General features: G+C 39.3%; 1 protein-coding gene across 1 annotated transcript; it reads left to right on the top strand.

Moving 5' to 3' along the window:
- Positions 1 to 437: 437 nt before the first annotated feature.
- Positions 438 to 1,246, top strand: LOC140879131 (uncharacterized). Its single transcript, XM_073282787.1, has 3 exons — positions 438 to 593; positions 723 to 812; positions 902 to 1,246. Exons 1-3 carry the CDS (start codon positions 438 to 440, stop codon positions 1,244 to 1,246), a joined length of 591 nt encoding a protein of 196 aa, XP_073138888.1.
- The last annotated feature ends 24,813 nt before the right edge of the window (positions 1,247 to 26,059 follow it).

The raw sequence follows: 26,059 nt of genomic DNA, 5'->3' as shown, positions 1-26,059 counted from the left end.
ACGAGGTAAACGTTTCTTCCTTTGAACAACAACTGAGCGAACTGACGTCTCTTGTGCGACATATGGCTGTAGGGAATGGACAGATTGCAAGGGTATGTGGAATTTGCACTCAAGTGGGACATGCAACTGACATGTGTCCCACTCGTCAAGAGGGATCTGCGGAGCACGTCAATGCAGCAGGATGATTTCCAGGGCCACCTCAGCAGAAGTATGATCCTTACTCTAACACATACAATCCAGGTTGGAGGGATCATCCAAACCTCAGATATGGCAATCCTCCAGCAAATCAAGCTTATAGGCCGCCGTACCCTCCACCACAGCGTCCTCTGATTCCTACGCCAGGTGAGTCTCTTGAAAACATAGTTCAGAATCTTGCCACTAATACCTTGGCTTTTCAACAGGACACCAGGACGAGCATCCAAAACTTAAATACCCAAATGGGGCAGCTCGCTGCAGCAATTAGCAAGTTGGAAGCACAAAATTCCAGCCGTTTGCCTTCACAAACAATGGTGAATCCGAAGGAGAACGTGAGTGCTATCACTTTGAGGAGTGGAAAGGAGCTGCAGATTCAAGACGGATTGGTCAAAGAACCGGTAGAGACTGAAAGGGAAAAATAATCTAAGGTGAAGGAGCGTGAGCCCATTCCTAAAGAAGCACTGAGAGGTAAGTTTCCTCCTTTGTCTGAGTATAAACCTGTAGCCCCTTTTCCCTTAGCTTTAAAGGACTCTAGGAAAAATGAGGGGATAAAGGAGCTCTATGAAACTTTTCGTAGATGCGAGGTAAACATTCCACTGTTAGATGCTATTAAGCAAGTACCTCGCTATGCTAAATTTTTGAAAGATGTACTGCGAAAAGAAAACAAAATTTGAAGGGTTGTAAGAAAGTTGAATTGGGAGAACAGGTTTCTGCCGTTATTAAAAGAAAGGTACCTACAAAATGCAAGGACCCAGGTATGTTCTCGATTCCATGTCAAATAGGAGGTGTTCAGCTTGATACGGCCATGCTAGATTTAGGAGCATCTATTAACGTCATGCCATACTCTGTTTATGCTTCCTTAAATCTTGGGCCTTTGAATGAAATTGATATTGTTATCCAAATGGCTGATCGATCTACTATTTTTCCAAGGGGTTTGTTAGAAGATGTTTTAGTAGAAGTTGGTGACTTGGTCTTTCCTGCTGATTTCTATGTTCTTGACATGAAAAGTAATGAATTGAATAGTCCTATTTTGTTAGGAGACCATTTTTGAAAACTTCTAAGTCTATCATAGATGTTGATAACGGTAATCTCACGATGGAATTCGATGGAAAAATTGCTAAATTTGATATTTTTGATACCCTGAAAATTCCTGCCCGTGAAAGTGTTGTTAATATTCTTGTAACACCTGCTGAAATTTCTACTGCTGAAAACTTTTTCTATGATATGCAGGCACTAAAAACTGCGACAAAATGTCCTCCTGATAACGCGAAAATGATGCCCATGAGAAAAGAGAAACGGGGTCAAGGAGCTAGCACCTCCAAGAAATTGACGCAGCAAATGCTTGGGACAAAATTTTCTGGAAAATGTTTTAAATGGGTGAAGGTGGACAAAGGAACCAAATTTAAACCACCCTGAGGAACTGCAACATTCAGTCGAGCCAACGACCGTAAACAAAGGCGTTGACTGGGAGGGGTTTTGATCTCGATGTGACTGTAAACGAAGTGGCGGCTCAAGTCTTGGCACGTGGGTGGGGAACGTTCTGTAAGCAACCCACTCCAGCCATTGTCCCTCTTGTTAGGGAATTCTATGCTAATGCTGCAGAGCGGACGGATGGCAAGGCCTTTGTCCAGGGCACTTTGGTTTCATACGCAGCCTCTGAGCTGAATGCCATGCTCGAAACACCAGATGTCGATGATAGTTTATTCCAAAGCGCTGCCCTTTACCCGGATGTTCACGAGATCCTTGCTCAGCTATGCTTTACCGGGGCTGCTTGGTTGGATCCGATTACTTACAAGTGCTTCAAAGAGAAATATCTTTTTGTGAATCCGGCCACCTGGTACGCATTCCTCTGCCGCCGTCTAATGCCAATCTCACACACAAGTGAGGTACATGTGGAGCGTGCTGTATTGCTATATGCTCTCGATGTCGGACTTCCGGTCAATGTGGGTCGAGTTATTCATGTTCAGATACGACAGTCGGTTGCTTCTAGGACATCCGGTCTTTTCTTTCCTATGATCATTACACAGCTATGCTTGCGAGCTGGTGTGCAAGCTAGAGCAGACGAGGAATGGTTGCAACCAATGCAACCCATTGATCAAGCCGTCGTTGATGCAAAAAGGGCTTATAGGCGGAGCCTATTTCTGGTGGATGACCAATTTGTGGCGGTGCACGAGCAGGTGCATCCTATTCCACCTCCACGCCGCTCAACTGCAGTTACTGTTCAAGAGATGGCCGCTTTCACGCAGCACCAGAACATGTTCAATGCAGCCACTTCTGCAAATTTTCAGGTGCTAGATTATATCACTCGTGGCATCTCCGAGCGACTAGGGATTGATCCCACCACACTCCAACTAGCTGTTCCTTTTCTGCCATCTTTTGAGTTCCCATGGGTCGACCCAGTGCCACCGCCAGAGCATGATGAGGACGGGGCGGACGCCAATCCATAAACCTGGGGAGTTTTCTTTTTATTTTTTTCTTTGCATTTCATTTTTTTTCTTTTGTGTTGTTAGTTGTTTAGTTTAGTTCTCGAGCATTGAGGGCAATGCTTCGTTTAAGTGGGGGGGGGGGGGGTGCATTCAGTGTTTTGTTGTTTGTTTTGCATTATGTTTGTTGCGTATTTGCATATAGTTTGTAAATTGTGTCATGAGGTTTTGTTGTGTATAAGTAAAGGATGATTTCTAGCCTATGATGAGATAGTTGAAAAATGTTAATTTTTGAAATTTTTTTTGACTCTTAGTTGGATATGAAAAAACTGTAGGTTGTTTGTTGAATATTCTTAAGCACGCATGTTTAACCAGTGAAGTGTAGCGATGTATTAGATATCGTGGATGTCTGTTGGACCATTGCACGGCAATAGGTGTCTGTGAAACTTGATAGTTTCTTGAACCTTGATGATTTTTTGATGTGACACCTATGATCTTGGGCGTACCTAAAAAAAAAAATAAAAAAAAATAATAAATGTACAACTCCATCCGGGCCTTGACAGGATTTAAATCCTAAAAGAGCAAGATCAAGGCTAAGTATGCGGATAAAATGGTGTTGATGCTCCATCCGGGCTATAGACGAGGGGATTGAAATTCTAATCCTGTCTTAGTTGTAGCTAAGTTTGCGGGTAATTATTGGGGCTATTGCAATACCGGGTGCAAAATCCGGAGGTGCGTAATTATTCTCAAGAAAGTTGTGTTGTGTTGAATGATTGTTGAGAGGAGAGTTCTTGATGGTGTAGCTTACACTGAATTGTTTAAAAGGTCGGCGAACAGTCTTGAAACTTTGTCTTTTGAAGTTGCATGTAATTGGGGTAACATGGCACACACACACGTTCGCATTCGACTGAAGGTGTATCATTGATGATTGAGAGTCGCTATGAACTTATTTGTTAGATGAAAGTGGTTTTCTCTGAGGCTATGGTATGCGTGATTTGTCCTTTCTTATGTTTTCGTTGTGTTTATATTTTGTTTTGCATAACTTGCTTGAGGACGAGCAAGGTTTAAGTGTGGGGGTATTTGATAGTAGTATTTTGTTTGCCTTTTTAGTGTCGTTTTGATTAGTGTTTTGCATGCATTTTGTGTCATTGTTTGTGTTTTATTCTAGTTTTACTTTATGTCATGCATTGAGCTTCTTAACTTAATTTTTATTCATTGTGTAGGAAGTGCTATTTTGTTGATCGAAGAAATCGAAGTGCGTCCATGCGTCCAAAGAAAACAGCAGAGCAGAATTTTTCATCAGGGATGCATGCGGTCGATCCTGGAAATTCTTGGGATCGAGCGCGGTCATGTAATTCTGAAGGCAGTAGGATGCTCAAGATCTCTCGCTCGATCGGGTGAAAATCCCGGATCGAGCGAGCGCAAGGAAGTTTAAAGGCAGAGAGTTGAATATTTAGCATGCGCTCGATCCTGGGAATTGTGGGATCGAGCGCGCGGGTCTGATGCGGGAAAAATTTGTAATTTTGGGAAATTCTTTTAATTAAGGCTCTAGACTTTTATTAGAGAATTAATTCGTTTTTGAGGGAGATTATCAGATTATTCTACACGCTTAGAACGCGAAGAACTCTTTGTGGACGGCTAGGTTTTCTCCCTTCTTTTCTTATTTTTTATTTTCTCTCATGAATTTTTGTAGAGAATTCATGGGTATTGTTGGCTAAACTTTAATACTTGGTTGAGGAAGACAAGACCCTTGATTTAGTTTATTCATGAGATTTTGATTTCCAATGTTTGATTTCTATCAAGTATCAAGAATTATTCTGAATTGATTGATATGCTTGTGTATGAGATTTTTAGATTGGCCATCTTAGAATTTCATTATACAAACAAAATCTAAATTAGAATTCAAATCCGTAATTGTTTGAAACCTCTAATTTGCGAAGCAACTGCGATTAATATTTTCTGCTGTTGAATTTGCTAAATCGTGGGAATAATAATTGACTAGGCTAAATTCATCCGCTTGTGTATGTGTTGTCTAGCTTTATCAGCTTTACTAGTTTGAATGCTACCGTGGATTTAAATCTGATCGCTGGTATTGGGTTAGTCTATGGGGTAAGGGTTAACTTAGAACGCTTGTGTTTAGTTAACTAAAATTAAGTTGAAACAGGAATTAAATTTCCGATGATAAATATTTGATAGGATTAATTATTTTTAGATGATCAATGATTGAATAAATAATATCAAGTGTGTAGTCGACCGATACCAAGTCTTATTTCTTATTGATTTCTTGGGTCTTTTATTTAATTTTGCATGTTAGTAAATTTTAATTGCTTACAAGCTTCATTAGTTAATCTCAACTCCCAAACCCCCCTTTTTACTATTTTAGTATTTTTCAAAGAACACTTTTAAATTTACCTTTCCTCGTGGGAACGATCCTTACTCACACTACTACGTTATTTGTTTATCTGATTGAGTCGGGTAATTTGGGCGTACACGATAAGCGCTACCAGATTGCGCGAAGGGTTGAGGTGAACTAGTTTTGTTCATCTTGGTAGCAAGTCAAGTGTGACTTGGGATTGTTATCTATGGTTGGATAACCAGTGTTGCGAATTCAATTGATATCTCGAGTGACGAGATAGTGGTGATCTTTAATCTAGACTACTAATGTTGTAGATGTTGCGGTCCCATCTATGTGTTCAGCATTATAGTGGTGATATTCTTTGAGAATATTAGTCAGCATCGAAAAAAATAAGTACGGAATGTAAGTCTATCAATGCTAGGAACTTTCGGGATTGGTTGTATCTGGTCTTCTCGTTAGTACGAACTGATTCTAGCAAGAGGGATAGTCGGTATCAAGTGGTATACTTGACAAGGAACTATCACTGCTAAGGTTCGTAGGAACAGTGGGTATTCGAAGATCAGTCGAGAGCACTCTATTGATCGTAAGGCTCGGTTACACATCCAAAAGATCGTTCTACTTCATGGATGCCGGTGGGCATTGTCAGCGATCGAGACCTAGGTTTACTTCCATATTCTGGGGGAGTGTCCAGCATGCTATGAGCACTGCTTTTAGTTTAAATACTGAATATGATCCAGAGATAGATGGTCAGATGGAGAGCGCTATCCATACCTTGGGGGACATGTTTTGGGCGTGTACTATGGATTTTTGGTTCAGTTTAGCCAGATCAGTTGTCATTGATTAAGTTCGCGTACAACAATAGGTACCATCGTAGCATTGGGAGGACACCTGTTGAGGCGTTGTACGGGCGACTTGTCATACTCCATTCTTCTAGAAAGAAGTGGGGGAGACAGTATTTCTGAGAATGTCACTTTTTCGTAAGATTCTCAGATTTGGTCTTAAAGGCAAGTTGTCTCCCAGGTTTATCGGTCCGTTTGAGATCTTGGAGAACATTGGCGATTTCGCTTATCGACTAGCTTTGCCACCGCATCTTTCCAGTATTCACGACGTGTTCCACGTATCACTGTTGCGACGGTATGTGGCGGATGAGTCTCATATTCTGCAGTGGTCTGAGGTTCAAGTGAGCAAGGATTTGACCTATGCTGAGAAACCTATTCGTATCTTGGATTATAAGGATAAGGTTTTACGGAACAAAGTCATTCCTTTGGTTTTAGTTCAGTGGCAGCGCCGAGGCACTGAGGAAGCTACTTGGGAGCTTGAAGAAAGGATGCGTGAGGACCATCCTGAGTTGTTTTGATTTCAATTTTGAGTTGTATTCGGTTGTAACGTTTGATTTGAATAAGGAATGTTTCTGTACCTTGTATTGCATTCGGTACTTAAGATCTATTTTCGAGGATGAAATATCTTAAGTGGGGGAGAATGTAGTACCCCGTACCCGAAATTGGTAATTAAGAGATTAATTATGTTAAATAAACCAATTTGGCATCTAAAGGATCGAAAGCTCCGAAGGTGAGATCGGAAGCTCCGATCGATATTACGTCATGCATGACGTGTGGCAGGATCGGAAACTCCGATCGGGATCGGAAGCTCCGATCGCCCTATCCGAAGTCAACCAGTGATATTTTGACACGTGGCGGATAATGCAAGATTGGAAGCTCCGATGGCAGGATCGGACGTTCCGATCGTGTTCGAACATTCCGATCGCGGTTCGAAAGCTCCGATCGCCGTCTATAAATAGGGGGTGCCGAGCTCATTTTTGAAGTGCACCATTCCTCTCTTCTCTCTCAATTCCTTAGCCTTCAACTCAGATCTAAGGAATTCTAGGTGTCCCGTGGGAAATCCGGAAGTGGCATAGAAATCCAGGCGTCGTAGCGGAGTTGTGGCCAAGTTTTGAGGCTATCTACAACAAAGGGCTGACGACGGACGCAGGTATAGCTATGGTCTCCTTAAATTATTTAAGAGTATGCAATAGCTTAGTTAAGACTTTTAGAGCTTATTGAATGAGGCATGGGTATTTGCATTGTAGACTTGATGATAGGCTTGGAACCTAGAGTGGGACTACTAGGACTGCCTTAGAAAGGTACGTAAGTACTGACTGAGATTGCCAGCGGATATGCATGCTTATATGTTGCATTTATGTGTTTGCATGTTATTATTGTTATGCGGCATGTGCATATCATCTTGTGCCTGTACATCTGTATATCTTTCGAGATGAGCCAGTTAGGGTTGCTCAGCCCTGTTAGGACGTTTGATATCGAGTACCCTTAGGTACTGATACCTCGAGGACTCCGTGGTCCGCGTCCGGGATTCGGGAATGAGTGGTCGCACACAGTGGTTAGCTACCCCGATGTGACGAGCTTATATCCCAGGCGCCAGTTTGAGCAGTTTGTATACAGTTATCCCAGATATGGATACCCGGTCATTTGCATGCATCATATTTGTATGTTTATCCGTGCTTTCGTATTGAGCTTAGAGCTCACGTCCAGTATTTTCTGTGTATCTGGATACCCTATTCGATGGGGCAGGTATAGGTTCAGGATTGAGCACCAGGAGCCTGGAGTAGCCAGTGATCTTGAAGACAGCAGGATTAGCTGTAGGTTTTATCTAAAGTAATTCGATTGGGTTGTATAAATCGAGTTAGATTAGCCGGTTGTATTCTACCGGTCTACTTGTATTTAGTCTTCCGCATCAATTTGATTTAATGCATGCTTAATTATGCTCTTAACTCTGATTAGGTAGTGAATCCGGGTCGGGTCGCTACAATAGTTCTCTTTCTCCAACCGAATTGAAGCATTTTGCATAACTCTTTATTTGTTTCTTCAGCATCAACTTCGTATGAAGTTAGAATTAAACCCATATAACCTAACTCATCATATAAATCAAATCATGGTCTTTTTGGATGGGTAGTATGCAACACGGATTGATCACAGATGAACAAGTTTCTGCTATGGCGCAATGGATGACCATCGGGAAGGAACTTTATGTGGTTTTCAAACCAAGATGTTTTCCTACTATGTGGAAGAGTGATTGTCTCCGAGTCTGACATATAATGTGGGCATGCTTGTTTACTAGCTGCGATCCAATTGGATAGCATTGCGTATGGTCTGATCATCCACATCACAGTTGTCTTAAATTTAAATTCGTACGAGAATGGATGTCGTACGTAACAGCTCCTTCGTACCAAAGTGATTGAAGTTCTGCGATGAGTGGTTGCAGAAAAACATTTCTCTTTGGGGGGTTTTTGGAACCAGGAGCGAGTACAATGAGAATTAACATTTACTCGTCTTTCGTTCACATCCAAGGCAGCAGGTTAAACGGAGTCAAAATCACAGGCCACGAAGAATATTGCTGGCCTATCTGGCCGAAAGGTTGGAAGTCGTTAGCAGAAAGTGCTAATCTCACATTCCTGATTTCATATGCAAAAATTGTGTGTGTTTCATTGAAATTACGCCAAGCAGGTGAATCTAACTGGTGAGTCATTGTTTTCCCATCATACACATGTTCATGATTCCAATGCATGTGGTGACACAGTAGCATCTGAAGCATACAACCTTTGAATACGAGTAGTGATTAGGAAGTAATACATCCTCTTGTACGGGTTTTTTTTCTTATTCCTCTGAGATCCACGTGATCGAAATTGTAACGTGGATGTTCACAAAATTTACATTCAGTTAACTCACTATCTGGTCCCCAATTTATCATGCAGTTGTGGTTGCAAGAATCAATCTTCTCGACCGAAAGTCCGAAATCGTTAATGAGTTTCTTGGTTGCATAAAAGCTATCTGGAATATTGTGATCAAGAAGACATAACTCAGTCACTAATTGACACATCATTATAATTTCTTTCAAACATGTTATGCTCATGTTTCATCTTCAACAATTTTGCAAGAATAGACGACAAGGTATGTCCGTGTGGATTCCCTTCCCAAATCTCCTTCTCCGTCGATTTGATCATTTCATATAGAGCCATGACATTAATATTGGGATCTTTGATTACGTTGATGTTGGGATCCTATTACTCGACGATATTGGCGTTAGGATCCTCATTGACCTCTTCCTCCTCATTATCATTTTGTAAATCTTAAGGATGATTTTCGAATTAAAATTGATCTTGAATGTCAGTAAATGTGTTTGGATCGATTGATGTCACAAAGTGATGTGGTTCTGCCCTCGTGGTCGTACAAAGTCTTCTTCGAGATGAAGTTGGTGCATTCATATTAACTCCTAGAAAGTACGGACGGATGTATTCTTCCCTATGCTAGAACCAATTGTAGTAATTAGGAATAAACTCATATATGCACATGTGTATCTTAACGGTGTCCTCTTCAAAGTAAGTTAGATTCTGACATTTATTTTGGTTGGGTGGACACCTTATTCGACTATCCGATATATGTAGGAATACTTTTGGCAAAAGCAACAAATAACTCCACCCCATTAATGAAATCATCAGTTAAAAATCCATTAACTACTCGCCGATCCATCAAACTTGTAGTATTCCATTTAATCCTACACCATAATTTACAAATGTTATTAACGAAACATCTGTTAAAAACCATTTCACAGACACACATGTATATAAAATTTTTGAGTATATATTTCCGTATCAAACTTAATCACAAAATACAACGAAATTTATTTAATTATCTACAATCACACCGAACCGACGAGGCATGTACACACACACTCACACACTCACACACAGAAAGAAATAAGATATTCATGAAACCAATTTAAATGATTATCAAAAAACAAAAGCACTCATATATATTTAACAATACACACATATAGATGAATCAAATAAACAATTTATAATAGATTTTACGAATCATATACACAACAATATAACTTCATATTGAAATAAAGGAAATTAACTGTTTAAAATCATTAATTTACTTAAATGTAAATAATGAACTAATAATTAATTAAAGATGATAAGGAGAAATTAGAAGAGACATAAATAAAATATTCATAAAAGATAATCATTATGAAATATTTGTAAATATTTAAATTAAGAAGAAAATATTTTTGGATCAAAATTACGTACCGCATTTTGAATATGTGGAAGATAAGAAGGTATGATGTGACGGCGTAATATAAAACAATCCAAGAAAAAAAAAAATTAAAAAGAAAAAGAATCTTAATGACTCAAGTCTACGAGATTGGAAGCTTATGAAATAATATTGATGTCTTCTATGAGTTTGGGAGGAAATTTATAGAAAAAAAATTTACGATGGTTTTATTAAAACCATCGCAAATATTAACGCGTCTCAATTATTACTTACAGGCGTAGGCCATTTATTAATGAGTGGGACGCGTAATAGACACATTTCCAATGTTTGCTATTGTCACGTCCCGAGACCGAGACACAACATCGGCATTGTTAAACAATTTAATATTGCAACAATAGGCCTCGTAGTTCATTCAAAGACCATAAAGCCAGTCAATTTCATAAAACAAAATTGTCTTTACAATAAGAAAACGAGTACGGAAGCGATAACTTTAGGGAAATTAAAATAAAAACAAATTTCAGAAGTCTTCACGTCTTGAAACTCGATACCAACCCAAAAACATGTCTTGTTCATCTTCATCCACTTGGTCTTCGCTCTTATATGGGGAAGAAAGTAAAGGGTGAGTGTATGAGAAAACACTCTGCAAATGGGGATATTCATACACCAAAATACAGAATATATATATACATAAAAATGATTCTGAACGTGACATGTCTCAGAGCATGTCACAACATGAGTCAAGATAAGACATAAACAATGTTCAAACGGAGCTTGGGAAAAAGTCAAAAACGACAATAATGTAAATATATGATATTGTAAACCATTTAGCTGAACATGATATCAAAATACCTATAAATACGATTTTGAATGTGGCATGTCTTAGGACGTGTCACGAAATGAATCAAAAATATAACGGAAACAGAATTTAAAATGCAACATCAAATCGCATCAGAAATAACATAAACATATGGATGACACTAAAAATTCATTTCGTTATCCATGGTTTGTTTTTTGTCCCCTATATATTACTCCTCTAAGAGGCGAGGTTACTGTTTTACCAAACAGGGGCCATTGGTATGATTTTATACCCATCGTACAAGGCCATATGTACGATTTTACACTATTTTCAGAACCGGACCGGCCGGTTTGACCGGGAACCGATCATCGAATCGGTCTGGACTTCACCAAAAACCGGAAAATCGGTCTAATCGGTCAGAACAGGTCAAAATCGGTCAAGAACCGGTTGGACCGGCCAATAACCGTTAAACCGATCCAACCGATTTTTTGAATTTTTTTTATTTTTTTTTAAATTTAATTTTTTTTATTTTTAAAAATTTAAATTTAATATTTTTTTATATATATACATGATTTTTTAGGAATTTGTACTTCATTAAAAAAATTATTTTAATAATTATTGGTTTTTTTTAAAATTAAATAATTTAGAACTATAATTGAAATTTTGAATATATTTACATATTTATTTTGCTTTCAAACTATAAAAATATATATTTTGTCTATTTATATATATTTTTTAGTTTTTAAAATTCAAAATATATTATTTTTTATTATATTATATTACATAAACGGTTTTCCGGTTCGGCCGTCCGGTTAAAACGATCCGACCGGTTGGACCGTTTTTTTAGGTATACCAGTTCGATCACCGGTTCGGTTATGAAAATACTGCGATTTTATACCCACCGTATGAGGCCATTGGTACAATATATCCATCGTACAAGGCCATATGTACGGTTTATACACATCTTACAGGGCCATAGGTACGGTTTTAAACCCACCATATGGGGCTATTGGTACAATTTATACCCATCGTACATGACCATATCATATCATATATCCTTCCACTTCAAATTCAATTCATAACAATTTTGTTTCGACGATTCAAATCACAATGAACGAATGAAAGATGTGCTAGACATATACAAATCAAAGGACTCGACACATGTGTACACCAGATTTTGAAACTGAATAACTATTGTACAAAGTATGAACAATCCAAATAGGACGAAGTTATACATAACAAATATGAACGAAATGGTGTACGACCTAATTTTAAAACAATACATAACGTTTTAAAGCATATGTAAGCCCACTTACAAGATCGTAAAACATACTGTAACGCCCCAAAATTTAGCATAATCGATATTTTAGGAGATTAAGATTAATATCAGAGATTAAGAAATTCGAGGATTTAATTGTTATGTGTAAAGGGACTAAACTGCAATTGTTTGAAAATTCAGGGACCAAAGAGAAATTTGAGAATTTGACTTGGTCTTAAATATAAAATAGGAGAGAGAGGCGTGGGTCTTCATATTCTCCTTCTCCTCCACGCCTCCCAAGCCGATTCCTCCATTAACGTGAGCTCCCAAGCTTTCCAGATTTCTTCCCGAGCTCGATCCGTCCGATAGAAATCCATTCTGAAGGCATATTCGCGATCACGGTTGCGAGAGCTCCGTTCTACCGTAAGTTTTTTCTTCGATCCAGTATACTTCGTTTTTGGGATGTTGTTAGAATTATATGATTTTTGGATATGTCGTTCTTGAGCTGAGATAGATCGTATATTTGAAGTCGAATCGGAAAAAGAAAGTCGTTTGAAATTGTTATGATTTTTTTTAGGTATAATTCGGAATGGTGTTTTGGGATTTGATGGGTTTGGATGGAAATGGTTGAATTTTGGTTGATTTGAGTTTTTTAGATTGAAATATTGTTGTCTGTGATTTCAGATAGTTGAATTTATAGCCATTATGTCGTCGGTTTGAATTTTTAGATTTTGGAAGTGTTTATTGGAATTTCGGTTTTAATTTGGATTGGATGGATTGATATTGAATTTTTTATTTCTCCGTACAAATTTGATTGAAGATCGTAGAGTTCAGAATTGGCAGATTTTGAATCGTCGAAGAATTGATCGAGGTTTGGTATCGAGTCGATCTCATTCTTGGAATTGAGTTGTATGTATTTTGATTGGAATTATTGTTATTGTAGCTTGATCGAGATTGGAAAGCTACTTCGAATCGAGAAGGTAAGAGACGACTTTGAGTTGAATGGAATGAGTGACTCGAATCCGACTTGATTCGAGTGTTTCGAAGAAATCACATACTTGCATGTCACTTGAAATATATGTTGAATGTTTTTCTTAATTGCACTTGCATTCATATTGAGCTTGAATTCTTGATTTAAAAGGGGATAGACGGCCCCGGAGAATTAGACATTCTGGGGATTATAGTCGAGTTGCATTGGTGGACAGACTTCTACCAATTGTCGATAAACTCTCTGTAGATCCCCCAGAGTCTAGAGGATTGAAATATGCACCTTCCACCTCGAACGGGAGAGTCGGTGAGTTGCGTGATATTTTGTCCTCGGTATCCCAAATAGAGCAGAGAACCGTTTCCTTTGATTATCAGATTTGAGAACCCAAACTTTAAAGACATGCATTGCATTGTATTGCATCTTGAATCATGTTGTTAAGGTTTGAGTATTGGAGTTGATTTAGATTGCATGGAATTCTTGTCTTGCTGCTATATATATATATATATATATATATATATATATATATATATATATATATATATCTATCAGGATTTGATATATTACTTGAATTATATGTTATGTCTCTTTTACTGGGAATATTATTCTCACCGGTTTATCCGGTTGTTGTCTTGTCTTTGTATGTGTGCTTGGAAACAGGTGGGGCAGGTTCGAGTCAGAGGCAACATGACTAGACTGAGATTTTGACGATAGAAGTGAGCGCTTGGTTTAGAAGTCGAACTTGTATTCGAACTCGTTGTACTTGTTGTATATTGATTCGTGGAACCTAGAATAGATGCATGTTCTACTAGTTCGATGGTTGTAAAACCTTAGAACTATCATGTGTTGGTTTATGAATGTTTTATATTGAGTTTTGAGAATTTGGGGTTGGAATAAGATCTGTTTTGCCTTTTTTTTTTTGGTTCTGCAGCAGGGCACGGACCCTGGACATGCCTCTGTGCATGGGTCCGGGTGTCCTCGGTCTCGCGTACAGGTATTTTTGCCGATTTTCTTAGGCACGGACCTTAGCACGGAGGTATGCACGGGGTCTGTGCAGGGGTCCATTCATGGGTCATTGTAAGGGTTCGTGGGTGTTCTGTTTTGGTTTCGGAATTTTTCGTATGTCCGGACCCTTATCCGGAGGTGGCACGGGGTCCGTGCATTTAAAAAAAATTTGCGATTAATTTTATTGGTTTATTCTTTGCCTTTTGGATGATCTATTATTTATTATTATTCGAGATTAGATGATTAGAATCCGAGTCCTCACATTAAGTGGTATCAGAGAGATAAGATCTTGGTTGGAATTAGAGTGAACGGGGTAGATCGAGTCCACATGATTTGAATTCTCGCATGTGATTGGATTATTTAAATGATTATTTAAATATCATGCGAGCCTGCTTTATTATTCCATGAATCATTTGAATTAAATGATTATGTGATTCAAATTAGTAAGCATGACTTATTTGAAATACGAACTGTATTTGATTACTGTTTGAATCCGGATTCCGTCGAATCACATGAGTAATCAGAACAAAGATTGTTGGACATCGAATGCTTGAATTTTGAGGTAATGGTGTCTTGATTCTCTTGATTATGAGAAATGTTTCCAGGCGAACTTTTGAATAGGAAACATTCAGAAAGTGAACCCCGAAAGAATAGCTTTGTTCTGCGACTGAAAGAATGGATGTCAATCCGACACCGATGGAAACACTTTTGATGAGGTTTCAGTCGTTCAACCCACCAACTCTGAAGAGTAATGAGAATGCTGTGCAGTGCGAGAATTGGATAGAAGAAATCGATCAGTTGTTTGAATTTCTTGACTACATCGATGAACGTAGAATTCGGTTAGTCGTGTACCAAATTCAGGGGATGGCCAAAGGTTGGTGGATTTCGAGGAAGAAAAACCTTGGAAAATCAAGGTACGGTTGTTTCTTGGAGTTTATTTAAAGCTGAATTTATTCGGCAGATCCCATTCCAGAAATCGACCGGATATAGAGAAAGTACCGCAAGAGATCATTTGCAACCAAGAGGAAAATAATTCAAAAAGTCGGGGAGCAGTTCTTCTAGCTCCACTGGATCAGGACAGTTTGGTTCAGGACAGAGTTCTCGGTCTTCATGAGTATCTTGCAACAATTGTGGAGGTCGACACCCCAACGAGCACTGTCTTGGAATTTATGGTAGTTGCTATATCTGCCATCAGACAGGACACTATGCTAGGAGATGTCCTCAGCGTGATGCCATTGGATCTCGGATTGGGAGTTCTTTTAGACCGATGGTTCACCAGGGGCGACAAGATTTTGTGGTTCATTCCTTCCAGCCGCCGCAGCAGAATCGACCTGGAGGTTATCCGAATATGAATCAACCTCCGATGCAACAAACCTTAGTCTTTGCTCTGAATGAGGATCCGTAGACTCGGAATGCGCCTGGAGATGATACGTCAGGTAACCATTTAAAGTTGGGTTTTTCTGCCTTTTGAATGATAGATATTGATGCTTTCCATTTTTGTTGAGATTTTGGGTTACTCTAGTCGCAACTCTTGATTAGAATGAGAATAAGATTGAACTTAACAGTATGGTACTTAGGTTGTCGGATTTTGATTTTATTATCCATTGAATTGTTTAACCAAGTACAGGGCATCTGAGGAATATTTTCAAAAAATTGTCAGATTCAAACTTGAGTCGATAGACGAGTGGAAACCCTCAGGTGAGAATTATCGAGTTTAAGGAATTCTTTGGTTTTTGTTCTGTAAATGAATCGTTATTACAGAATTTTGCGGAGGAATTCTCGATGCTGCAGTCGATGTCCTGAATTGTAACCCAAATTGGTTGATATATCAGTGGTTATAGAGTGGGCCAACGTTGATCCGGATTAGATTCTCGGATTGCCTTTGATTCGTCAGATCGGAGATAAATCTGACTTGAGATCAGGACATCGCAGTTGAGAATTAAGAGTTAGTGTTCCTTAGACCATACTCAGATCAAGGTACGACCACTGTGAATTTTGTCATTCCGTTTGATTGAAGGATGCTCCTACAGTGCTTACAATTTTAAGAGCCGAATCGTTCAGAGATATTTAGAGGAATTCGTGATTATTTGTATCGATGGATTTCTTATTCGTTCTAAGAGTCGTACTGATCTTGTAGAGTCTGTGAGAGTTGTTTGCAGGATTGTGTGTCGAGCAGTTATGCTATTCTATCGACGTTTGATCTCTGATGGGATCGAGTTGTCTTTTCTCGATCATTCTTTCGGGAGATGGAATTTCTGATGAGCACCTCAAGACCAGAGCAGATATTAATTGATCTCGATCGATTTCATTATCAGAGATTTGAAGATGTTGAGTTCTGTCCCTGATTTGTCGAGGGATTCTTATCGTTTGTGGAGCCGATTACTCAGCAGATTATGTTCTTCTGTTTAGATTTTATCTTATGAGACCAGTTCTTATTGATTCGAAGAAGTGATTGATCAGCATTCAACATTCTTTATTCTTTTTGTATTGATGATCTTCAGTTCATTGCACTTCTTCTTATTGAGATTTGAGGTATATTCTTGTTCGGAAGAATCACTTATTAGCTTGAGCATCGAGACAGCTGAAGACGCTCGAGACTCAATGTCTGATTCTGGATTTTGAGCTCGCAACGATCTTATTGGTTGGAAGATCTAACATCTATTTCTTATGAGGAGATTTAGGTAATCTTCCTGATCTTGGAAGTTGTAGTACTGGTTTCGCCGTATGAACTGAATATGAGGAAGATAAGATGATTAGAGATAATGAAGAATTTTTGATTTGGAATCTATGTCTATCCGAAGAATTGAATGCAGAAGCTGATGCTCTGAGCCGAAAGATCTGTTCTTATTTTATCTACTAACGATATTTTCCTTGATCGATTAGTACTGTACTTCCGGTTTAGAATTCGATTAGTACTGTGCTTCTAATCTTGGTTTCTTGTTTAATTATCGATTGTTGTCCGATATTAGTTGATTAGAAACTAGGTCTCACATTAAGTGGTATCAAAGCGATAAGATTCTTGGTTGAACTAGAGTGAGCGGGTAGATCGAGTCTGCGTGTATTGGCTCCTCGCATGTGTTTGAATTATTTAACTGTATACTTAATTCCATGCGAGCATGCTTTATTGTTGAGAATTAATTGAATTACATGGTTATGTGATTTACTTTTATAAAACATGATCTACTTGAGATATAACTGCTTATGTTATCGACTGGTATTCGATTTTTCTGAGCGGTTGTAAAGGGGTACCAGTTGTAGATATTGAGATATCTTGTGCCCTAACCTTTGTTATTCAGATGGGTCCTCGTCGAGTGATAAACAAAAACACACCGCCAGTTATCCCTGCGACTGAGCAATCTAGCACTGAAGTTGATCAGTTGGATGCTTCAGCAACGCCTATGGAAACCTTGCTGAAGAGGTTTCAGTCGTTCAATCCGCCGTTATTGATGGGTTCAGAAAATCCAGTTGACTGTGAGAGTTGGTTGGATGATATCGATCAGCTGTTCGATTCCATTGATTACACAGATGACCGCAGAATCAGGTTAGTCATTCATCAGCTACGTGGGGTTGCTAAGAGCTGGTGGATCATGACAAAGAAAGCAATGGAGAGTAGAGGTACGGAAGTTACTTGGACTTTTTTTAAATCTGAATTTTATAAGCGGTTTTTCCCTATCTCGTATCGCAAAGATAAGGGAGCAGAGTTTTCCAATCTGAGGCAAGAGAATCTGAACATTGAAGAGTACGTGGCTAAGTTTGATAGTCTGTTGCGTTTTGCACCGCTAATTGCTGGAGATGAAGAAGCTAAGGCATATCAGTTCATCAATGGTTTGAACCCCGACGTCTTCACGTTGGTAAACACCAACAGGCCTAACAACTTTGCGGATGCCATGATTCACGTAAAGGGAGCAGAAGCAGGCTTGTGGAGGCAAAGAGGTAACCAGGTAGCACCTCAACAACAGAGGCAGTATCAGAACCCACCATCTCAGTATCAGAATCAGCCACCTCAGCATCAGAACCAGCAGCAAAGGTATGAAGGTGGAAATAGTGGGGGAAACAGAAAGGATCAGTACAAAGCAAGAGGTAAACAGTTCAAGAGGCAGGGGAACAGTTCTTCTAGTTCCAGTGGTTCCAAGAAATTCGGTTCAGGACAGAGTTCTGTATCTCCAGCCATGTACTGCAGCAAGTGTGGGGGAAGACACTCATCGGATCAGTGTGTGGGAGTCTTTGGTAATTGTAAAACCTGTCAGCAACCGGGACACTTCTCTAAGGTGTGCCCTCAGCATAATAGAGATAGAGCTCAGAGTGGAAGTTCATCTCGACCTGCAGCTCAACCCAAGAGGCAGTCTTCTGCAGTGCACTCCTTCCAGCCCCAGCCGCAGAACAGACAGGGAGGTAACTCTAGTGCGAACCAGCCTCCGAGACAGCAGGCACGAGTCTTTGCTTTGACAGAGGATCAGGCTCAGGCAGCACCTGACGATGTTATAGCAGGTAACTATTCGATTTTTGGTTATTCTGCTCATGTTTTGATAGATACAGGTGCTTCCCATTCCTTTATCTCTGAGAAATTTGTGTTATTGCATGCCTTTCCTACTGAGTTGTTGCCTACTTTAGTAGCTGTTACTTCACCGTTGGGTGGAGGAATTGTTTCTGTCAGACTAGTCAGGAACTGTGAACTTTGTTTTGAGGGGAATTTGTTAGAATTCGACTGTATTGTGCTTGGGCTGTTAGATTTTGATTGTATTATCGGTATAGATGCTTTGACCAAGTACAGGGCAACAATTGATTGTTTTCTGAAGGTTGTCAGATTCAGACTTGAAATGGCAGACGAGTGGAAATTCTTTGGTAAGAGTTCTCGATCTAGAATTCCTTTGATTTCAGTGTTATCTATGACTCGTTTGTTACAGAGAGGTGCAGAAGGATTTTTAGTTTATGCAGTTGATGTACTGAAATCTAGCCCAGCTTTGGTTGACTTATCAGTGGTTAGAGATTTTGCTGATGTGTTTCCGAAAGATGTTCCTGGATTGCCACCTATTCGAGAGATCGAATTCAGCATCGATTTGGTGCCAGGTACTCAACCTATTTCCAAAGCTCCTTATCGTATGACACCTATTGAACTGAGAGAGTTGAAGGAGTAACTTGAAGATTTGATTGCCAAGGGATACATCAGACCTAGTGTATCGCCTTGGGGTGCTCCTGTTCTGTTTGTTCGGAAGAAGGATGGTTCTATGCGGCTTTGTATCGACTATCGTCAGTTGAATCAGGCTACAGTTAAGAACAGGTATCCTTTACCCCAAATAGATGACCTTTTTGATTAGCTGCAGGGTTCTTCTGTCTATTCGAAGATTGATCTGAGGTCAGGCTATCATCAGCTGAGAGTGCGAGAGGAAGATGTTCCTAAGACCGCATTCAGAATGAGGTATGGTCATTTCGAGTTTATAGTCATGCCATTCGGTTTGACTAACGCTCCAGCGGTTTTTATGGGTTTGATGAACCGTATCTTTCAGCGTTATTTAGATGAGTTCGTCATTATCTTTATCGATGATATTCTTATCTGCTCGAAGAACCGTACTGACCATGCAGAGCACTTGAGGACCGTACTGCATATTTTGCGAGTTGAGCAGTTGTTTGCCAAGTTGCCTAAGTGTGAATTCTGGTTTGATCGAGTTGTCTTTCTCGGTCATATCATTTCTGGAGATGGGATTTCTGTCGATCCCAGCAAGATTGAAGCGGTTATGAATTGGCCTAGACCGACATCAGTACCTGAGATCCGAAGCTTCATGGGTTTAGCTGGTTATTATCGCCGATTCATCGAGGGTTTCTCGTCTATTGCCAAGCCAATTACCCAGCTAACTCAGAAGAATGCGCCTTTTGTCTGGACTGCAGATTGTGAGGCTAGCTTTGTTGATCTGAAGAGGAGACTGACCAGTGCTCCAATTCTTTCTATTTCGAAGGGTACTGGAGGTTTCACAGTCTATTGTGATGCTTCTAACCGATGCTTGGGTTGTGTTCTTATGCAGCATAAGCATGTGGTGGCATATGCATCGAGGCAGCTGAAACTGCACGAGACTCGTTATCCGGTTCATGATCTTGAACTAGCTGCGATCGTCTTTGCTCTGAAGATCTGGCGTCACTATCTGTATGGTGAGTTTTTCGAGATCTTTTCTGACCATAAGAGCCTTAAGTACTTGTTTTCACAGGCAGAGCTGAATATGAGACAGAGAAGATGGTTAGATCTGTTGAAGGATTTCGACTGTGAAATCAAGTATTATCCGGGAAAGTCGAATGCAGTTGCAGATGCCTTGAGCCGAAAGCTTTGTTCTTTATCTCTTTCTACTATTGGTGTTTCTCAGTTGATCGATGATTGTTGCACTTCTGGTTTAGAGTTTGAAACAGATAGGGAGACTATCAGAGTGTTTGCTATTCAAGCCGAACCGGAGTTGTTTGTTGCAATCAGAGAAGCACAGAAGTCTGAGCCGAGCATTCAGGTTTCAGTAGAGAAAGTCAGATCTGGGCATCAGTCTGAATTCCAGGTTAGAGATGATGTTTTGTTTGTGAATAACCGTATTGTTGTGCCTGATATTTCGGAGTTGAGGCAGCGTATTCTTTGAGAGGCTCATTGCAGTCGGTTTAGTATTCATCCTGGAGGTCGTAAGATGTACAACGACCTGAAGAACCAGTTCTGGTGGAAGAGAATGAAGAGCGATGGTGCGAGGTTCGTATCTCGGTGTTTGAACTGTCAGCAAGTTAAAGCAGAACGAAAGCAACCAGGATGTCTGTTGCACAGTCTATCTGTTCCTGAATGGAAGTGGGATCACATTTCCATGGATTTCGTCACGAAGCTACCACGATCCGTTCGAGGACGCGATGCCATTTGGGTAGTGATCGACCGATTGACGAAGCCTGCGTGTTTTATTTCGTACAGGATGACGTATCGTCATGATCAGATGGCTGAGTTGTATGTTAGCAATGTTGTGAGATTTCACGGATTGCCGAAGTCGATCATTTCAGACAGAGATCCTAGATTCACTTCGCACTTCTGGCACAGTCTTCAGGAGGCACTTGGTACTCGATTGCATCTGAGTACAGCTTATCATCCTCAGACTGATGGACAGTCAGAGCGGACTATCCAGACGTTAGAGGATATGCTGCGAGCGGTAGTGCTAGACTTTGGCACTAGTTGGCAGGATTCTTTGCCTCTTGTCGAGTTTTCTTACAACAACAGCTTCCAAGCGAGTATCGGTATGGTGCCTTTTGAGGCTTTGTATGGTAGGAAGTGCCGATCTCCGTTGTTTTGGGATGATTTGTCCGAGTCACCAGATCTGGGACCGGAGATGCTTAGAGATATGGCAGAGCAGGTTAAGATCATTCAGACCAGAATGAAGTCAGCTCAAGATAGACAGGCAAAGTATGCGAATGTCAGGCGTAGACCTCTGAGTTTTGATCAGGGAGACCGAGTCTTTTTGAATATTTCTCCTTTCAGAGGCACTGTCAGATTCGGTAAGAGAGGGAAGTTATCTCCGAGATTCATCAGGCCGTACGAGATTCTCGAGAAGATAGGCGATCTTGCCTACAGACTTGCACTTCCTCCGTCTTTATCTGGTATTCACGACGTTTTTCACGTCTCTATGCTGTGAAAGTATCATCCAGATCCTTCTCATATTCTTCACCCTGACGAAGCCTAGTTAGACGAGACTCTGAGCTACTTTGAGCGATCGCTTCAGATCCTTGATCGGAAGGAGAAACAACTCAGAACCAAGTCGATCCCGTTAGTGAAAGTGCAGTGGAGCCATCACGGAGTCGAAGAAGCGACTTGGGAGACAGAATCTGGCATGAGACAGCGATTTCCGGAGTTATTCGGATGACGTAAGTTCTTCTTACTGTCTTTAGTTCTTTATTCTATCTTATGAGTTGTGGTTCTTGTTGATTTCGAGGACGAAATCTCTTCTTAGTGGGGGAGAATTGTAACGCCCCATTTTTATCTTAAATGAGTTTATTTGAGTTAATCGGAGATTACAGAGTTCACGAGCCGACTTGATTTTGATCAGGGTCCTTTTTGCAAATTTTATAAATTTCAGGGACCAAAATGCAAATATTGGATTTTATATATTATCTACACTTAGATTTATGTTGAGAAGCCCTCACTTCATCCCCTCCAAGCCGTCTCCCCCCATTCTCACGCCTCCAAGCTTTTCCAAGCTTTGGGATTTCAGTCCGAGCACGATCCGGCCGTTGGAATTTATTTCTGAAGGCAGTTTAGCGATCACTGCAGCGAGAGCTCCGTTATATTGTAAGTTATTCTACGATCGGATACATTCTAGTTTTTGGATGTTGTTAGAATCGTTCGAGATTCGAGTATGTTGTTCTAGACAGAGTTCTGATCGTTTATTATCTGTCGATTTTGAATTAGAGCGACGTTCGGATTTGTTATGATTTTTGGAAGCCATTTTCGAAAATGTGGATTTTGAGATTGATGGGTTTGCTTTGTTATTGTTGTTTTGGGCATTGATATGAGGTTATATCGGTATTGAACTGCTGTCTGCGTTTCCGGTTTGTTCAGTTATAGCCGTTATGTCGTCGGTTTGAGTTTTTGGAGATTTCGAACCATTTTTGTATTGATTGAAGATTTGGCTTGTGAGTGATCATGGTTGTTTATCAACTCTTGTATTCGTACAGATTCGTTGGAGTTTGTCGAGCCCTGTGTTATTAGCATTGTTCGTCGAGAGTTGGACGAAGAACGGTAAAGAGATTTCCTTGAACCGTTGTTTGTTGTTTAGGTTGTATAGTTGTTGATACAATCTTTTGTTGTAGCTTGTCCGGAGTTGGATCTACGACATTGAAAGGTAAAAGCAGTCATCGTAGCGGGATAGCATACTCGGGACAATTGGTTCTCGAGTTTTCCTTTCAAATCACATATTGCATCTACACTTGTTCTAGCATGAGGAACTTGTGTCTTGTTGATTGATTTTGCTTTTGACTATGTGGCTTATGTTTTATGTTTTTGTTATGCATTCATCTTGAGCCTACGTTGATTTCAGCGGGCAGAACCACCCTTTTTGTTTGGACGTTTGGGAACTATGATTGAGTGGCCTAGGTCGTAGTCGTATCGCCTAGTGCTAGCATACTCATTATGGTTGCTCAAAGTCTAGAGGAGTGAGATATGTGGCACCACCTCGATTGGGAGAGTCGGTGAGTCGTTACATGATCTCATCCTCGGGATCCCAAAAGCAAAGCAGCAATCCTTCGTTTATCAGATTTGATATCCCGGTTTAAAGACATGCATTTCATTACGTTGTTATTGATTGTGTTGTTGTCTTGAAAGCATGTTTATTGTTGTATTACTTGATATGTTGCTTTTACTGGGATTATCATTCTCACCGGTTTATCCGGCTGTTGCTTTGTTTTGTATGTGTACTTGGCAACAGGAAGGGCAGGATCAAGTCAGCATAGACCTGGTTAGCATCAAGAGCAAGAGATAGAAAGGAGACTCGTTTAGAAGTCGAATCAGCATGTCAACCTAGTTATGTTTTGCGAACATGTTTAGTCATTCGAACTTCTTGTATTTGTTTTGTAAGCAAGAATCGATGTAGGTACTACCAAATTGAATGTTTCTCTTCCCTAAACCTTACTTGTATTGTTATTGGCATGTCAAATACTTTTAATGCAAGTGTTTAGGTTTTGTTGAGTTTATTTCGGTGCCTTAACTTTTCTGGGCGAGAGGACGGCGCGGGCGCGCGGCCTCTTTGCAAGGTAAGGGCGCGGGCGCTCTTACTTAGAGCGCAGGTGCGCTGGTTTTTGCGCAGCATCGGCGCGGGCGCGCTGCCTTAGGCGCGGGCGCACTGGTTTTAGCGAAGCTTAGGCGCGGGCGCGCTGATGTCAGCGCGGGCGCGCGAGCCTTCTTTAAAAAAAATATATATATATAATTGGTTGCTTCTAATCTTGGTTTCTTGTTTACTTATCGATTGTTGTCCGATATTAGTTGATTAGAAACGAGGTCTCACACCTTGGACATCAATCATTATAAAAGACTGCTCATGTATGCAGAAAACATGACGTTACAAGAGAAAAATCTTCTCTTTTGTTTTCTGCCTTTCTCCACTCAAACAAAAGTTGCTGCATTATTTTGTTCGTTGAAGTTCGAGATATTTTGTCGTGTTGCACTATCTTGAATGCTAGTCGTTGTATCTTACAGACGTTTTCCGCTACCTGTTGAAGCACTGTTGCGGGGACATTCGTCTTGCGAATAGAGAGTATTTCTCGCCTCGACTTCATTGTTGTTGCCGTTGTTGCTGCCTTTGTTCAGAATTCGGAATAATTTAAATAACACAAAGTAGTTAAAATTGCAAAGTGAAATATAGGCATGACCAATGTAGTGTTTTGGAGAGCTTCTTTGTGAAGGAAAAGCTGATAAATGCTTCCTAAAAGCTCTCAAAATGACCAAAACACTATCCAAATTACAATGTTCTCTTAATTGTATTGCTATATACTCTAATACACTACCGATTATTAAAAAATATATCATCCCATGTGTTCATTACATCTACGAGAATATGGCATCATATACGTAAAAAATTTATGGTATTATATCATTATTTTTCTTCTACTGTCATGTTAGTGTTTTGGCAAATATGACTAATAACTAACAAAAAAAAAAAACAAAATTATAGGAGGAAGACCCAATTTTAAGCCGTTCGAGGACGAAAATAGAAATATGAACATTTCAAATGGCTAAATTGATGATTTTTCTTGTATATGGGACCATAATCATCTAATTTTCCACCCCATTAGGTCGACGAGACATGTCGACACATTCATATTAGTTATATATGATTATTTTTTTGTCAAATTATACTAACAATAGATTTACATTTTTAGTCACGTCACTTTAATATTTTTTTCTACATTTTTTGTCCTATTAATACTGAATTTGTATTTTTAGGTAGTCTTTGCAAAATATTATGCTTTTGTAGAAGTGATTAACTTTTTATATTATAAAAAATTAAGAAAAATCAAAAGTTGATAGTGTTTGAAAAAAAATGTGAAAATATAAAAATCAAAGTTGGGTAGTGTTTCATAAATAAGTGATTAGAGTGATTTTAACATTGAACTTTTTATTAGAATCAGTTTCGAAGAATCATAATCACCATGTGACTAGTTTTGGATTTTAATTAAGTTAAAACATGTATAAGCTAACACATAATTTGGATTTAAAAAACACACAAAAGTGATTTTTGTAAGCTAAAATCTAACAATCACTTTTTTTAGTAATTGCAAACACTCTCTTATAATTATTCTTGTAACATGCAAGTTTTTTTTTGTTCCTATTAAAGTGAATTTTTATTTTTAATCATTTAACTTGTATTTTTTTTTATTTTTGGTCTTTTTTATTTTAAATATTATTAATTTTAAAATTGAAAATAAAATTAAAAAAATATTATTTAATATAAAATAAGAATAAAGATGTATGATTGACAGTTGATACCCACGAATAATCTTGGCACACGAAAGTGTAGGTGCTTAATTTATACGCACGACTGAATTGCCACTGGCCACCTGACCACCCAGTTGCGCAGATGTATGCTTGACATACTCGAGTGACTCCAACTATGGATTCTTCGATTGATCAGTCTTAGCTACCCTGACTATTTTATTTCAGTTTTTGCTTCCTCGACTGCTACATTCAGTTGAGCTTCCGTATCCAGTTTAGACTTTCCTCAGTTGTTTCCATCAATTCAATTTAGTGTTCAGTTAAGCTTGTCACTTCAGTTAGACTCGATATTCAGTTTCCACTTTCAGTCCCAATTTTTCAGTTAAATTTTGGTCCCCTTAATTGAGACCAGCCAACTTTATAGACACGTCAGTTTCAACATTTATCATAAAAACTAATATTTTTCAAAAAAAAAGTAATACTTTTAACTAAAAAATGAATATTTTTATTTATGTCAAATTAGTAAACTGTTGAATTAATAATTTTA

This window comes from Henckelia pumila, chromosome 2 (assembly GCF_033568475.1).
Source record: "Henckelia pumila isolate YLH828 chromosome 2, ASM3356847v2, whole genome shotgun sequence".
Taxonomy (NCBI): domain Eukaryota; kingdom Viridiplantae; phylum Streptophyta; class Magnoliopsida; order Lamiales; family Gesneriaceae; genus Henckelia; species Henckelia pumila.
The sequence above is the reverse complement of the archived record's forward strand: the minus strand, read 5'-3'. Positions and strand labels throughout refer to the sequence as shown.